This window comes from Periplaneta americana, chromosome 12 (genome assembly GCF_040183065.1).
Source record: "Periplaneta americana isolate PAMFEO1 chromosome 12, P.americana_PAMFEO1_priV1, whole genome shotgun sequence".
Lineage (NCBI taxonomy): Eukaryota > Metazoa > Arthropoda > Insecta > Blattodea > Blattidae > Periplaneta > Periplaneta americana.
Window position 1 is genome coordinate 107,150,235 of NC_091128.1, and position 18,765 is coordinate 107,168,999.

The 18,765-nt window shown below is 33.6% G+C and overlaps 1 protein-coding gene across 1 annotated transcript in view; it reads left to right on the forward strand.

Annotated features, from left to right (window-relative positions):
- The window catches only part of Fam92 (CBY1 interacting BAR domain containing protein Fam92), a 36,739-nt gene extending 19,978 nt beyond the window's left edge, over window positions 1–16,761 (forward strand). The window contains exons 7-9 of the mRNA XM_069841874.1: window positions 944–1,018; window positions 6,932–7,111; window positions 8,753–16,761. Coding sequence (XP_069697975.1) covers window positions 944–1,018; window positions 6,932–7,111; window positions 8,753–8,881 — 384 coding nt within the window. The 3' untranslated portion in view covers window positions 8,882–16,761. The remainder of the gene's footprint in view (window positions 1–943; window positions 1,019–6,931; window positions 7,112–8,752) is intronic.
- The last annotated feature ends 2,004 nt before the right edge of the window (window positions 16,762–18,765 follow it).

Below are 18,765 nucleotides of genomic sequence, written 5' to 3' on the forward strand. Positions count from 1 at the left end.
TACTTTGACATTTAAAGGGTAGTTGTAATTTTGAATTAAATAATGATTTATAAAATATTGAACTGAGTGCTGTTCATTTGTTATAATTAAATAATTGCTCAAGTTTAACTAATTCTATGTCCTTACTTTCATGTAGCTCAGTGAAGTGACGTCTGCAAGTTGGAAGGAACTAAAGTGAATTTCGAGTTGAGAAAAAATTATTTCTTCTTCTTCCTCCTCATTATTAAGCATTAACTTATGTTAGACATCTTATATCTGCCATTTTTTATTATACCAATCCTTCTCTTCCAAAATGCATTCGATTCTATATTTATTTTAATGTTTCAAATTTTTCATAGATCTTACACATCCATAATAGTTTCTTGTGCATTGATCTTTTTGAATATTTTATTTACAATTTGCATCTAACTTATCTCTTCATTTTTTAATTTTTATTTATAGACTAAGCATCACTTTTTGTAATGCTCCAGGAACAGCCATGATTTTATGAAATCTTAAGTTTATCTTACCTTGTAGTGTCTCCTCATACCCACTTTTCAGCATATGTTTATAGAATAAATCTCTGAATTGTTATTAATTAATTCATTCTTTATTTTATAGGAAAGCAATTTCTCTCTTCTCAATAACCTCGATAACAAGTCTGAGATCCACTTAGCATAATCACTTAAACCCTCCTCATGCAGAAGTTAAATTCATGCATACATCTTTACTGCATGAGAGCTTTGTGTTCTACAACAGAACATCAGTCAGTATTTAAAATTTAAGTCACCTTCTTCCTTTAAGAAAGGCAGATGTCAATGCTATAAAAATCCGCCTTCACTGGGATATGTATGTATATGTGTATAGTTGTTTTATTTATAATATTATAGTAATGTGCAAGAATATAAATGTTGACATACTTCCATAGAACAACACTGAAATGTGAGTTTGAAACATGTTACAGGACTTTCAACAAATAAGAGGAAGTTTGGATGGGGTAAAGAAAGATTTACTTCAATCATTGTGCACATATGTGAATGTAATTGTTTCAAACTACTTATGTCCGTGTGTGTCTATGGATCTTTGCATGTAGTTCACTTTTTCCTATGTGTGATGTTTTCTCTCTTTTTCATCTGTGATTGGCAGAAAAAGTGTGGAGCATTGCTATAATAGGTAACACTTGCAGATGTGTTAAGACTTTGTTTAGTAAAATCTGTTTTTCTTTCTAAATGCCCATGAATTGTGTTTGCTTGTTTTGTCACATTACTTCACACTCAAGCATGTCATACACATGCTGCACAAAAAGAATAAAGTGTCTGAACTCTAAAAACTTTGCACATAGAAGTTTGATAAAATTAAGTTTTAATAGTACCTACATTAATTTAAAATCACAATTTCTTAATGTAAATATGTATCTTTTCAGTAAAAAGATTACATTAATTGTTATGAAAAGAGGATTGCACAGTATTAAAAAGTGATTCAGTAGTAAAGAGATAAATCGAATATGTTAACATTACTGAAAATTTGTATTTAAACACTATAAGAATGATTAATTTCGAATATGAATGTAAAGTTTTGGCATAGTTGTATTTCGAATGACCATTATTTTCATCTATTTTTCTATTACAGAAATCACCTTCAACCTAACAAATGTGTAGCATACGTTAATGAACTCTGTCTTAGAGATCTTATAATTAATTTTAAAATGACCACATCACTGAAAGGCTTTTATTCATGCAACTGGACAGCATTTATTTTGGCTAGAAATCAGGCTTGTTTGTGAATTTTCCATATTATTGCACGGCTTTTGTGTGATTTCATGTTTAACCAAGTCTCCATTAGTTTTATTTTAGTTTCCGATATACATGTAATGCTGTTTTTAAGAACACAAAATATAAAGAATAAGCTCTGAATATTCTTTCAGCAGTTGCGAAATCAAATTACGAATTATTATCAATAAAGTGGTAAATTCTGATCATCCCTTTGGTTATTAAATTTTGTAATATGACAGTTTCATTGCTATTTCGTCTGAAGTGAATAAATTAAATTTTAAATATTTATTAACATTATTAAATGTTTTAATATATTAACATAAATGGTATAATCTCTGTCGATAAAAGCAGTTGTTTTTATTTAGTGCTTGAATTCCTTGTATAAATTGACTTTACAGCATAGATACCGACCTTCACATATGCAGTGGGTGCTTTTGGACAACACATTTAAGGCTAAAATCTTAAATGTGCAAACTTGGAAACCAGAATAAAGAGAATAAGTACCAGCATTGTATAATGAAGTTCACATAATCATAAAACATGTTGTAAGAGCAGTTGCGTAAGTCCATATCTGGATATTTGTCTACCTGGCACTAGATAGTTCTGTGTAATGTTGAAATTGTGCATTAGGGGTTGCAAATATAATGGTCAGTAATTAAGTTCATAGAATTGTAATATTTATTGATAACTTATGCAATATAAGTTACAAATGAATGGATTGAAATAGGTTGGGCCCTTTCGGTCCCGAGCACATATGCCACTTAAGTGGGTCATTGTGCCTCAGATAACTTGAAAGTTTATCCAAGTCCCAAAGTCTCCTTGAAGGCCAGGATTACTCTTGGGGTATGCTTTCCTTATATCCTCTGGTCCCAGCCTAAATAAATATAAGTTACATTGCTGCTGTCAATAGGAAAGATTTCCACTAGATAATAGCAGAAAAAAAACAGGGTGCATTGATTTCAATTATGGCTTTTAGTCATTGTATTTTCTAAATTCAAATTGTTTTTCTGAATTACTACTTTAATATTAATTGTTAAAATAACTAATCAGATGTGTTAACAGTTAACATACTAATTGTTATTCAAGCTCATTAACAATTTATGAAGCACGTAAATTTGTTTGCTTATTGGTAGCAACCCACTGTTTCCAGTGTTCAAACAGTTTATTTCTGGTAGGTTGATTTTCCCAATTATTGAGTTAACACATTGGTAATAACTTGTTTCTCATCTTCAGTCATGTCATTGATAGTATGTTCTAATAGTGGTAAACATCAAAACAAGTAGATTATTGTATTAATTTAAAATGCCTTATGTAGGAAGAGAACTTGATCTCATATGGGGAGAATTTAAAAATAACTTCCTTATGTAAGAAGAAAACTTTATCTCATACAGGGAGAATTTAAAAATAACTTACAGCCCAAAGTGGAAAAGGCATTAGTGTTAAATGCAAATCTTGTGGTTTAGAAATGCAAGGGTTAGTTGAATGAAATAACATTTTCGGAAATGTAACAACATGAAAGACCATTAAAAAAGCAATGAGGATATTCCAGCAACTGATAACTCAGAAGTTAAAAGCAGTGGCTCAGAAACAAGTTGCAGTAGTTGCATCATCATCAGCAGCAAAATAAAAGAAAAATTATTCATTAATTGTGAATCAAGAGGAAACTAAGAGATCATGTCTGAAAATTAAGTAAGATCAGCTTAGTTCTTTTGTCATCTGAACAAATGAACAAGAGAAGGAAGACTTAAATAAAAAAGTTCCAAAATTCTGTTACATTGCGACCTGGAAGTAGTCCTGTACTTGTTGCAATTAAGGTACGCCATCACAGCTCTGGAAAAATCACTGTGATAAATAATAACGATTTTGTCACAGCGTGATTTTTGTATTAGGATGATTCTTGGACATTGTGAGGCTCCATTCCCTGTCTGTAGATTTCCAAGTCGTCTAGAACTCAATTTCGCTGCCATCTACAGTACTTATCTCTGAACTAACCATGAGGAATACCAATATTTCTCATTACGAACCGACAGTGTTTGTTTATTGCTCTTCTGCTACTTGATATACCGGTGCCATGACTTACATCAACAGTAGTGATTATCACAGCGAGTATACTGAAAACAAAACACGCTCTGATCTCTGAGCTGTGTTATCACTATGTGTGGGCGTGTATATTCGCCCAAGAATGTTTACGCATGATTAAGTGAATAAATTGTGGAAGAATATAGCGAGTGCATAGCTTTAGTATCAAAGAGTTGCCGATGTTAACCTTTTTGAGTGGGACGAAAATGAATTAGATCTCATATGTTGTCCTTCAAGTTAATCATCTGACTTGCAATTGTCTGGACTCTGGACCTGTCACATATATGTACATCAGTCGTCTTTGCTGTGAATCACACATTGGGCAGAGATGACGATTTCTCGGAGCTGTGATTTTGGAACTGTAGTCATAATCTGAACCAGTGATAAACATGTCACGGCGACAAAATCAGAGGTCTTCAAATCATACCCCACCTCTAGCTGCATAGTTGGATCCTTTTTGAAGAAGTTTATGAAAGTGAAAGAGATTATTGTTATAGGAATTTGAATGGGAAAACAGTTTGGATATGTTAGGTAGCTGGACAAATACTCATAACAACTGCACAGGGACTGGAGTGTCGGCAGGCGAGCAGTGTATGCCTGCAGCCATGGTGTCAATGGATAAAATGATGACTGTATATACCATTGGCTTTTTATAGGCTTTTAAAAATGTTTAAATATCTTTATTGTCAGCCTTAAGATTATGCCTAGGAGTACCAAAAACCACATCAACTGTTTCCCTAGAAATTGAATGTAATATTCAACCATTCAGACACTATGTATTACAAAAGGATCTAAAAATACATTTAAAATTGCGAGCCTCATCCAGATCTCAGATGTTCTTCAAACTGTCAGATAATATCCTGTGTAATTTCTATAAAATAAACAAAGAAGAAATACCAATCTATATCACAGACACACTCATTGCTAAAACTCCAGTTGTGAACGAAATTCCTCCATGGAAATTGGTGATTCCAGAACATAGCATACAAATTCCAGGAAATCATTCCAAAAATGATCCTCCATACATTATTAAGTTAGATGCCATGGAAGTAATCTGCAGCACATATAAGGATCATCTTAAATTTATACAGATGGATTTCTAAATCCTAATAATGGGACATCAAGAGCAGGGTATTATATTCCAAAATATCAAGAAAGTTATTTCATACCATGTTCATCCTCCTCCAGTCTTGACACTGAATTGCTAGCTATTGATGCTGCTCTTCAGTGTGTTACTCAAATTTCTGAAAAATCTATTTGCATACTTACCGACTCCAAGGGGGCTCTATTTAATATATTGTACTCCAACCACGAGAAAGTCTCCAGGGAATGAGAGGGAGCGGGGTGATGCTGTGAATGAATGTTGATGTCATAAGGTCACACACGTGGGTACTCGTATCTCTATTGGCTAAGTCTCACAGCACAAACAATAACACTGATATACACATTTTTATACTATCCTAGTTACAAAATTAGATCACGGTTAATCTCCTGGTCTTTTAATCCCTCCATACAGGAAATAACATAGGCTATGCAGGAGAGCGCATGATTTTTAAACTGACGTTATAACTCTGATATAATCTATCTACTTAGCTCCAATAGATGACGCAATAGTAAGCACATTCCTTTCACGGTTTATCTCCTGGTTGGAGAACAGTAATCAAATATGTACCAAACCTATATATGCACATAGAATTATTCCAATACAGAAACAACTAAGTAAACTAAAAAACTCCAAAAGGAAATAACATTTCAATGGATACCTAGTCATTGTGGTATACCTAGAAATGAGAAAGTCGATAACATTGCAAAACAGGCAATAGATTTGCAACCAAGACCTCTTCAAGTGATATCTCTATCCAGTGCTTTTGCTTCAGTAAAGTCTCATTTTATAAACCTAACAACAATTGGCTCTCTTCTGATAAAGGAAGAATTTTACAGTCTGTACAAAAGAAACCAAATGACCTGGAAATGTACAAAAACTTGCTCAGACATGTTCAAACATTTTTAACTAGAGCCAGAACAGGTCACATTGTCACACAATTGTACCTACACCTACTTGTCTGTGGTGTAATAATCATGATGGAGATCTGGAACACATTCTTCTATATTGTCCATCCATAAACCACAAAAGAAGTAAATTAAAATCATTAGTACCAGTTGCAGAAGACACAGCTCTGCAGTATATATTGACTACACCCCAAGTCTGGCTACTAGCAACAGGCATCTATAATGTACACCGATCAAAATACCCCTCAACTGAATAGACTACAGTGGACTATAGTGGACTTTGTTGTCAGCAAACAGCTGGATACATTAAGAAGATTGATTGAGTTATTTATTTATTATTAAACCCAAAAGAATTTGTCATTTTTTGAATCAGCAAGTTGATTTTCAAAGAAATTTGCGATTTTTACTAGGGAAGTATAACAAGCATTTCTTATTGTTTCCTGATATGGTAATACTGTGCAGTAGTGGCAAAAAAAAAAAAAAAAAACCGGACCGACCCTTGTAGCTGATTTCAGAGCCTTGTTCACTCCAGAGCACGATAGACTGTTAACTAAGACTTTCGTGGTTCGAATCCTGCCTGGGAAGGAAACTTTTTTTTTTTTGTTCCTTAGTTAACAGTCTATTGTGCTCTGGAGTGAACACGGCTCTGAAATCAGCTACAAGGGTCGGTCCAGTTTTTTTTTTTTTTTTGCCACTATTGTACATAGAAGATAAAGTGTCTGTAGTTAATGCATGGTGTTTTGATTATTGTTACACACATCAAGTGTTTTCCCATTCATTATAGTATTATGGTGGTGATGGTTGCAGCAGCGTCATTGGTAATGATGTTAATGATTTTTATGATTTTATTACTGGAACACTTTTCAGTTTGTGTTTACGTGCCAGAAAACCTATAAGTCGGTAACTATGCTGTAATTATATGTGTATTCTTTACAAACATTCTTGTTAACAGTAACTGGTAGATTACTACTACTAATTCCTTGCCACTGCTCACAGATTTTGACATAAAACATTGCGAATTTATATAGATATACTACATAATTTATGTATTTAAAATTTGCTGTAAATTTGAAACTTTGATTATTCTTTAGGAATTCAAGAATGCTTTGAGGGTTCCTGATTCTGTTTCCCGGCTGGATACAGTGAAACGCACTTCATTTCGCAACAGTTCCTTCTCACTTGCCAATTTATTTTCAACTCCTACTTCATTTAGAAAACCAAGTGAAGGAACACATCATTCACCTTTCAGAACAGCAGCAAGTGATGTAGTGGTAAGTTACATGTAGCTGATATGTAAGTAACTTTAAATTAATATTAAAAAGTATTTTGTTTGGCAGTGCACTTTATTTGAACCAGGTACATACATATGTACGTACATTAGTGGACAGGTCTTTCACTACAACCCAGCATTCTTCAATCTTTCCTATTTTGTGCCTTCATCTTAGTCTGTGTATATAGAATATACCATTGTGAAAAGCAGCTGCAAGACAATGTACCAAAATATGATTATAGCTTAGGTTGCTCATGTGATACTTCTCTTTTTGAGAAACAAGCTTATACTGAAAAGTAGAAAAACAAAAAGATAGGGAAATGTTGCAAAACCCAAGTACAGTAGAACCTCTATTATCCGTGGTAATGAAGGGGATGGACTGAGCGGTTAATCAGAAAAATCGGATAATCTGTACCATAGAAGATTTTGTAATTTCCTCTATGGTTTTGTATTTAACTCGCTAGGTAGTGGATCAGAAGTTTACTAATTTAGGTTTGGTTGTCAACGACGGGTTTTTAAGGGGAAAAGAAACCCCTTGTAATGGCTGTCTCAGGAAAGATAGGAATAATGGAAGTCGTATGTTGTAGATTTACATATTATTTACACTTTATCCTTGTCTTTTTATTAAATCGCGCAGTTGTAACTCCAATCTCATATTCTGATGTCATATGAGTCACAGTTTCCCTTTCCCAAAACATTAAGTTATTTGCACTTTTTTCGATACTTTGCAAAACATGTTTTCTGTTGACAGCCGTGGAAGACATTTTATATAGAAGTTACGAGTATATAGAACGGCAATTCGAACAGTAGACAATATTATGTAAAGATAAAGGCTTGTAATAACACTCTCTAGAAAAAAATACATAGGACCTACTAATATAATGTACAAAACAGTACTCCATATAAGTTATATTATTTCTGAAGAAAAAAAAAAAGGGCGAGAAATAGACAGTGGGATAATCCACCAATCGGTTAATAGGGTGACGAATAATCGAGGTTCTACTGTAATTACATTTGACAATAGAGGAGGATTTATTACGAGAATGTAACCAAAAAACAGAAGTGAGGCCTGTGATGAGTACAGTGGAAGCTCTTAAGTTCGACAGAAAACAAGTTCGACATCCTATAGTTCGACTGCTTATGTAGGAGGATTAGACTAAGAAATGAGTTTGCCATTTGAATGGGAATTGGTTCTGTGTCTTGTAGTGATACTTTTGTTGATGGAAAACAGAACATTTTATTGATTAGGACATCCATAATTAATCACTGATTTTAAATTAATGAACTCTTCTTTTTCTATTTGAGAATTGTGCCATTTGTGAGACATAAATGTTGAAACCCACTGTGGTACTAGAAGCGCATACACAAGTCTCGGTGCAGGCAGGAAATGCAAGTACAGTACTGTATTCGTTGATGGATAACCAATAAGAATTTGTATTCATTTCACCTGTCACACCCACTATTCTCATTGGACTGAACTTTCAGTTCTCTTCAGTCGAACTTGGGAGAGTCCACTGTATATGTTTTACAACCATGTGCCTACTAATCACCAAATCTCTGGCTGGCTTTAGATTAGGTAAGATATTGTTCTTGTTTCTTGCTACTAAATAAATAATTTCATACTTAATGCTTTGTTTTCTAGGAATCAATAAAAACTGGTTTAGAAGATTCTATAGAGTCTGTACACGTGGAAGAATATGTGGAAGATGAGTCTTCCTCATTTGTTTCTGAAGAGGATGACCGTAAACATGTAAGAAATAAGTTTAAATGAAGTATGTAAAGTAGCTTTAACATTTAAAATTCACTGGAGCTACTACCGCATCTTATTTGTCAACATCACTTTAAAACTAACAAAGATAAGAACAGCCGTTTCATTTTCTTAGATAATGTAAAGTTAAGTTTACAATTGTTTTACAGTGCTTGTAATACAATACAAAGGAAGTTATATCAAACACATTACTCAAAAATTTCAAATCAAATACAGTGTGTATTATGAAACATCGACAAATTTAAGTTTGCTAATCTGTCCATGAAACTGCCAATTTATTTATTATTTTCAAGAATTGTAACTGGAAAATCTAGAAAATGTACCTGTTAACACATTTATGACATTTAATTTCTGCCACCAAACTTTCCATAAAAATATTCCATTCCAAAACTACAAAATGCTAATTTTTTAAATTTTAATTTGGTAAAATCTACCATCTCTAATAAGCACAAATGATTGGCCAATTATTAGATCTTCTAACTATGCTGGATTAAGAGCTTGGACTGTGATAATTTCACAGTGTAAAGAATTCCATCTCTAGAGACATCTGTAAGGCGAAGTTCATTACCTCAGTGACTGGATGAATTTTTTATGTGGACGATAATTGAATTTAACGGAGGAGGGCACTATGGCCCAGCACTGCGACTTGTTAAGATCTATTGTGCTGACCCTTTGGTGACGCATTCCCAAACCCACATCGGCTGACCACACTAAGGTTCTCTGTGTGCCCAGGTTTCGAGCAGGCAACCCCACTCATCTCTAGGCTAGCACCTTCCATGCGCCACCAGCCGGCTTTCGGGGAATGCCATGGAATAACAAAATGGAGAAATGGTGACGGAATGATGTAAATGCCTAATTTGGGGAAAAACAGGAGAACCGGGAAAAACCCCCAACTTCGATCTTGTCAGCCACAAGTGTCACTATGGATGTTTTCAATGAAAAAATCCCAGACCTGACCGGGAATCGAACCCGGGCCACCTGCGTGAAAGTCTGAAGGTCTAGTCATTCAGCCACTGCAGAGGTTAGACGAGAAGTAACTGGTAATTTTTTTTTCTGAAGCCCTATCATTCAGGAACAGGATTCATTTACGAATTTAGGACTTCTCAGATTTATTTCCCTTTCGAAAGATGCCATGCTAAGGATTTTTATCATCTTCAGCCAGGTTTCAATTCATTACCTACAAATCCATTGGCAAGCATTGTAATATTTTACCACTAGAGGCAACAAATAGGCTACTCGAATGTAGGTTTTCATTCTTATCTTGCATTCGAAATTTGAGTTCTTTATTATAAATGTTTATTATTTTATTAATCTGTGACTTAAATATTAGTAGTAACCTGTCAATGTTGAAGCTGGTGACCACCATCATGTCTTAGGGTTTAGCAAGCAGGACTTGTGCTCCAAGGCTGAGCTCGGACCTGGATTCCAATCTTGCGTGGGCTGATTATCTGGTTGTGTTTCCAGTTTTTTGTCTCCAACTATAAAGTGAATGTCAAGTAATCTCATGACAAATCCTCCTACTCATCTTGTTAGCACCAATTTCACTGATGCTAGATAATTTCGCACCTGATACAGCATCATTAAATTTCTTTTCAATTTTGAAGCTGATGCTTGTTTTGTTAATATAAAAGCTGAGAGTCTTTGGCTCATCTTATTATCTATTCCTAAATTCTTGCAGAAGATATAATAATTCTGAGGGGAAATCCAATATTTGAATCTGATATTGTTAAGAAATTTAAGTAAGTTGTTAGTATTGGCACAGGCAAACAAGATACTTTACAGGAAGATGGGGAAGGAAAACACCCGGCTGTGTAATAAACTTGCTCATAAATGGAAAGCTATACTTGACAAATACATAGTAACAGGATCATGAAGATGGAAATACAGTAGCTTCCCATGTCACTTTCTCATTGTGGATGTTCTTACCGGAATTTTACAGATAATTTTGAATATATTGATTGTTCACATTTGCATGTGTGCCTTATGCTTAGGTCCACTTTATTATCTTAATTATTATTTTTTTACTTAAACAGTGTCACATAAAACAGTATAGGCCAAATATTTAGAACAAATATTTGGTGACAGCATTTAAATGCTGTTTAGTCATTAGTGGTACTTGTAAATCAAAGTTCAAACAAAAATTATAAATGCAATGACAAGAGCAAAATTTCATTTGGGAGTTATCATATACCAAATTTGTTAATAGAACTGAGTTTTTCTGGAAATTATGTTACGTGAAGCAGTATTCTTTACTGTTTCTTAATATAGATACTGAAATTTTGTAGTAATAATAATAAAACAGAGCCAATTTCAATCAATGTTAAATTAAGAAAATAAAACTGCTTGTGTTTTGAAAGTAACACAGATAGTGAATGTAGGAAGAAAACAAATACACATGAAAAGAATATGATACCTGTGCATGTTTTCTTCATCTACTAAATTTAAACAGTACATCTCAATAAATGTTGGTAACCAACAAGTAAACCTGATGGTGTCGTCAGTATGATATAAGACTGTGTTTCATCTGTCAGTATTTCAGTTCCCATCATTAATTTCAATGTTACATTTTTTGCTTATCTCTCTCTCTGCCCCCCTTCTACAGCTTCTTCTCCTCACATAGTTGACTTTCATATCTAATAATCGTGTATTCATATTTTTGCTGAGATTATATTGATTTTAAATGTCTTGTTTTACATTAAAATATAATTTTAATTACGTAATACTTTTTGTTATGTTGGATTTTTTATGTTTCTGCACCCAGGAACAATCAGACTAGTAACTTTAAACTATGGTAATCACTGTCTTCCATTCATGCCAGCTTATTCATAATCATTTCACGAGTATATTTCATTTGATACATTATAATTACAATTTATACAAAATTAGTAAATTTAAACTGCTAACTACTGTAATGGTAATCAAGTAATTTTGTTTGCTTGAAGTCTTCCTTTGTCAGTCTGTTCAATGACTAAAAATATATGTATCGAATTATCAGTGTTTCAGTCATTCTGTCTGTTTTATTACTGTGGCTTACATAGTTTTTAAATGTAAATATATTTTAATATTCTGTAAAGAAAATTGTGTCACTGTTTCAAATATATTGATATTTATGATAAAAGATGACCGTGGAAATACACATGAACCCCTGCAGGATTTTTTCTAGGGAGATCAAACCACACTTTTTTCAGTAACTGAATTATACATTCGTGGCCTCCAAGAAATGAGACACAATCTAGAATATAATATGTTCTAATTTTATTAATTGATATAAAAAGAGTCTACATCTGTGGAGTAACGGTTAGCGTATCTGGCCGCGAAACCGGGTGGCCTGGGTTCGATTCCTGGTTGGGGCAAGTTACCTGGTTGAGGTATGAGCAAATGCTAGGTAACTTTCGGTGCTGGACCCCGGACTCATTTCACCGGCATTATCACCTTCATTTCATTCAGATGCTAAATAACCTAAGATGTTGATAAAGCGTCGTAAAATAACCTACTAAAATAAAAGATATAAAAAGATTATAAATTGGAAATACCAGTAATATCCACTAGATGTTGACCGAACATATTGTTCATTAGGCAACAAACTATTGTAATTGAATTCACGCATAACAGTTTAATTGCAGTTCAAATAAATAAATTCACTTTGTTTCAAAATGCAGTCCTCTTTTATAGTAAATTTTTAAGTCTTGGATTGGTGAAATCCAGATCTTGAAACAACTGCAACTTCAATATGAAATAATTATTCATTATAATTTACTAAGCTACTTTATCATTTAGAAGATAAAAACTGCAGTTGTATCTTCAATCCAAATCATTCTACAACTTTTTGACAGAATGCATGACAAACTGTTTTATTGTTAATAAGGTCCCTGTATGCACTCAGCATGTAAAGAGCGTCTAGCCGTTAGTTGGTCATGATACATTTCAACCAAATCTTTTCTCTTTTTAGGACACTAAAAGAACACAGTCTAAAAAAAAATCAGGAGAGTTAAGTGATCTCGTTTGACTCTTCTCCTGCAAATGCTCATGGGTACACATTAAATTGACTACAAAACTTGCATCATTACTTATCATTGCATTTTCACTTATAAGAACTGTATGATTTTTTTGAGAATGTCGGAGGTGAGGAGTAGCATGCATTCTGTCCATATATAGGAATATTAATGATAAAACTACATAATTTCATTACATTCTGCCGCAGTAGCTTGAATATTACAGTAAAATCCCTTGTAACAAGCATCCAATTAACCGACAGTACCAAAAGTACAGCACTTTTGGCTGAGCAAAAAAATAAAATAAAATCTATCTGCAGTGTTGCCAAAGCCTGGGTCGCAACATTAGAAAGTTTGCACGAACTTTCATGTGAATATTCGAACCTAAAATTAGTATATTATTATTAGTATATGTGTTATGTGATGTGTTTTAATAAAGAAAATCCACATAGTTTTTATGTTATTTACTTATACTCAAGTGATTGAAAAATAAGCTTCATATGGCTGCAGTTTCAACAGTTGGCATCATAAAATATATACAGGTAATTTTTAAAAACATTTATTCAATTATCTGGCAAAATCACAGATCTGGAACTAGCTTGGGCCCTTTGATACTGGTTAAGCGGGATTCTACTGTACCTTCATATGTGCATCATTACTTTATTTAATCTTGTCTGCTTGGAAATAAATGTATAATGGAAGATAGATATACCTACCGGTACTGTATTACAAGAAATTAATGCACGAGTGAAACATATGTTTAATAAATATTTACAGAGTATTACAACCATGTTTAATCATATAACTTTTAAAAAATCATAGTAGGTTAAATCTATTAATGCAAGTTTAGAGCAAGAATAGTAAAGTAAATCTTTATCACTGAACAGGACAATAATTATTTTGTCTGCTCTTTTTAAATGTGATGCTTTGGAAAGATGCCTTCATATATCTGTTTGAACCAGCTTTCTATTACTAGTGTAAGGTTGAACATGATTAATTAATAAACAACAAAATTGTAGTACTTTACAGAATAAACTCACTTTAATTTAATTACAACATGTACAAATAATATATGATAAGTATCCGAAACTGTTATCTGCAGCCTTTTTAAAAATTTAGTATGTATGAATGTAAATTTTCTAGAGGAAAATGAAGTAACGAAGTTCGTAGAAATATAAATACATGTGGAATATGAATCTGGTTTCAAGAGAAGTGTGGAGAATTAGATGTTCAGTAAGATTGTTAATTACGTACTTACTTAATCCAGAGAAACAATTTCTTTAGTTTATTGATTCTGTAGCAGAAAGAAATATACGAGGTTTAGTCAAAAAGTATCAGATCTGTGGCAGAGGAAATAAGACTAGCTTATCTATCAGGTCACACTTTAATCCCCTTCTGATTACACATATTTACCCCAGTGATCCTTTCATTGCCCAAAGCATTTTTTCAAAGTCATATTTTGAGGTCGCTAGCATGGTATTTGTTGCATTGATCTTGATTTTCTTATTGTTTTCAAATCTCGAACTATTCAATGCCATTTTCAGTCGGAGAACAGTTATAAGTTGCAGGGAAAGTAGGAGTCTGCTGGACTTACGGGCTTTATGTTTGCCCACAAAGATTTGAGTAAGTTGTACTGAGTGAGCGTCATTATAATGGAGCTGCCATTCATCACTCTTTCACAGTTCCAGAATCTCATAGATAACAGGATTCTACTCATGATGAACACAACCCTGACTATCTTGCCCTGTACTTGCCACACTTTCTTTGTCTTCCATTGAAATGATCGAGTCTTTGTTTACATTATCATAACATAGATCCGTGACTTATCCCCAGTAATTATCTTTTTCATAGAATTGGAGATGTCTTGGTCAGCACATTTCAGCATGTCTCACATATCAGAAGATTTGGGCCGGATTTTATGACACAATGCATGCCAGATTGTTAGTCAAAATCACTTGCACAGAACCAAACAAAATTCCCAGTTCATTTTTTCAATTTTTTTGTAATTCGGCAATTTTGATTGCTGAATTGCCACTTTTTCATAATTTCTGGATTCCTGCTGGTTGAGAATACCAGAACATTTGCAGCTCTCAACTGATCATCAGACATCCTTATAAGTGACAGTCCCACTCTGTAATTTGCATTGTACTTGTAACATTAAAAAACTTAATCTTGTCCATGGTCTCTGCTTGCATGTCACAGAGTTTCTGTCAAATATAATGCATATTCTCTGATCAATATGCTTAGTCATGACAGCACAAAACGAGACTGTGACACAGAGCATATAACAATATATACTGACTGTCAGGCAATGACTTACCTAGAAGGTAGAATGGCTAATGCGTTACGTGTAGGAAGATCAAAAGTCATATACCTCATGCTGCTACTAACTTGAAAGTAATAAAGTCGACTATATTTTGATCAGACCTCGTACATGCTCAGAGCTATATACAAGTGTTTGGGTAAGTTTGTGACAAACTTTGTTGTGTAATAGATGGTGTCAGATGGAACAACTTTTGCTTATCAACCCATATGCAGCAAAGTTCCAGTACAACACTACATACTCTTGAAAGTGTTCAGTTTCTCCCATGGCCGTTAGCTAATTATTTTTGCTCGTTTGCAGGATGGAATGCAAGGAGCTTGGTGATAACTACAGTTTTGCTAAGGCCATTCTTTTCAGCTCTTTTTTAATGTTATACTGTGTGTACAAATACTGTAAGTACATGTTTACACATAGAGCTACAGTCGAAAAATCGTAGAAATCTGGAGACATGCCTTGATACTTTTCATCCAGTGGATTCAGCCTGTGGATTTAGGTTTGCACAGACTTACCTCCAGATTAGTCTTTGTGTGTATGGAGCCCTTATGGAACCATGTACAAAACTCGAATCTTGGCCCGAAAACTGGTGGGTTGAGTGCTTAGACATTTTGTAGATGGTAAGGATGAAGTTGATTCTCGTGTAACACTTCCCACTCAGTGCTATGAGTGCTCCCATAGCATGAGCTATTGCATGCGTGCTAGTGGATGGTACCTCACTTACATGATTTAGTATGGCCTCCTCCAATGTTGGGATTCTTACAGTTCACACTGCACTGCAGCCTTGGCATTTAGATTGTACATAACATTTCCTGTATGCGTTTGTGAATTGTAGGAAATATGGTCTACACTGGATGAGTCTAGTTGGAACTCTGGCATGAATAAAGACACTCGGCTTCTTTGCTGTTACCATGTGCTTCGCCATAAGCAAAATGGATATTTGCAAGTTCTGCATCGTGAAATGTTGCAATGTAACTACTCAAGAGAAAAGGTGTGATAAACACGAAACTCAGAATATTTCATAACCTAACGACATGTGTAACAACTACATTTAACAACTGAATTAATGTTTACACAAAGTGATACATACAAGTTACCTATAATTCCAGGTATTTAATACAAAATCGAAATTGTGCAAAATGAGTTGCCATGGAAGAAACTCGCCACTTTCAAGGTATAAAGCATTGTATTGAAGCATCACTGGATGTGGGTTGGTTAGAAAAAGTTGTTCCATTTGACACCACCTAGTACTCCTCAAAACTTATCTGAACAGCTGGAATTTCACAAGTATTCTGAAATCGACTAATGAAAATATTTTTATTCTCTTTGTTGTTTAGTTTTTTTTCTATGATTTGGTGGGGATAGGATACAAGTATCAAAACATACCTTATACATTTTAAATACTATTTAGAATACCTGATATGTATTAATGGTATCAGCATTTCATTACATCATATTTTCTTTGATGACTAGAACAATTTCCTAGTTTAAATGAAGTCTTTTTTTTATTGAAAGTAACTAATCAAATATATTATGTAATTGATATGTTATTGAAATAAAAGACGTTTGTAATATATTGGAGGTAATATTACAATACCTGTCACAGTCCTCATTCCATCAAATTTCAACACTTGTCAATGAGCATGCATTCAAATGCTATCTAATGTGTATCAGTTCATTTTATTTCAGTGTCATTCCATTGAAAACAGATTGATATTAGATCACTTGGTAAACCAGTTTTGAACTGCAAGAAGGTCTGTACCGAATCACTACATGCTTGTTTCCCCAATATTGTTTAGTATGAAGTACTTACTGGGTTCCAGTGTCTGTTGACAACTTGTAGAAATTAAGCTGCTGTCACAGAGACAGGAAAAAGCCAATTACCAAAGAATACGTCTTGCGCTGTGGCATCGTGGTCTAAAGCATCCCGCCTAGGACTCTAGTTACGGAATGCATGCTGGTTTGAGTCCTCATGGGGGAAGAAATTTTCTCATGAAATTTCGGCCAGTGTATGGGACCAGTGCCCACCCAGCATCGTGATGCACTTGGGGAGCTATGATAGGTAGTGAAAATCCGGTTTTGCAAACCAGTTATAACAGCTGAGGGGGATCATTGTGCTCTATTGAACGTATATTGCATTTGTTTGTTTACCGAAAAAATTTGTTTCAGAAGCTATTATTAAAAAACACTAAAAATTGACCAGTATTCTCACTTTATGTACTGCACTTTACACGCCCACCCACGAATGCTATTTGAGGAATCTTATAACAAAAGTTAAATTTTTCAATTATATATAATCATACATAGTTTATCTAAATTACTTTGAAACAACTGGGTTACAAACTTACAGTTATTGATTAAAGAACATCACATCCATAAATATATGTTACTGTCACCATCACAAATATCACAATTGCTACTGCATTATTATAGATATACAATATATTGCCACATACCTGAAATAGCAGTTGCTTGTCCACTGAATTATAGCTTGTAGTTTCCTAGTATGTGTTCAGCTTTTTAATAAAAGTTTCAAAGTCTGATTGATACATTACCCATATTGTATCATTTTCTAACATTGGATATGAACTGGATGTTACAATTGATATCACAATTTTTTTTAAACAGATAAAATTTTCAAAGATGTTTGCTCACTACACATCAAAAGCAGAAGCATACAGTGCAGAAGTGTGTGACAAACTTCACCATAAGCTTACTTATAAAAACGGATGATCTTCATTATGTGATGCTTGCTGCTTCTGGTTGCATGATTGCAGAGAATGGAAAAATAAAAAAAATACTACGTGACTTTGCTTCATTATTAATTTGTGCATATAGAAAAATAGTAAATATAAATTTGAATTAGCCACACAATGCAGCCAAGGAAATGCAATGTCAATAATATTAATACAGTACTTATATTGTAATTAATAATTTATTAATGTACACAAAATTTATTTACATAATAAAAGTGATACACTTTGTATATATATGAAAGATTGTGGATTGACACAGCCTTTGTATTTTGTACAAAGGGCTTCTAAAAACTGCACTTAAGTAAAAAATATGTTTCTATCAGTGTATTAAAAAGTTGAATAATTATTACTGTAAGGAAGTTTACAAAATTGATTATGGTAGTTCAGATTGAAATTACAGAACTTCCAGGTCCTGCACAAAATTGAACTAATTTAGGAACACTTTTTGGGTTTCGAAGTTTTGTTGACACTGATCTGAGTAGCTATTTCAACATATCCAAAGAATGTTCATACAGTTTGTACTTTATGTGTGTTCGTGCTCACAATAAGCACATGTTAATCATTTCAGATAAATTTATAGTGTGTCAACAATAGAGGGTCTGAGCACTGGTACTTTTTCCTCCCACCTGCTTTTACAGATTATTACTCCAAGGGAAAAAAGAAAAGTTGTCAATTTTTCTTCCTCCACCTACCTTTTCTTTTAAGACATTTATTTAAGTGTTAATTTTTTCATGTGAATATTTTCTAGAATTCCTACCAGTGAAACATTAATGAATTTAAAATAAACGTTAAAACTAATTATTAAATTTGCTCATTTCACGG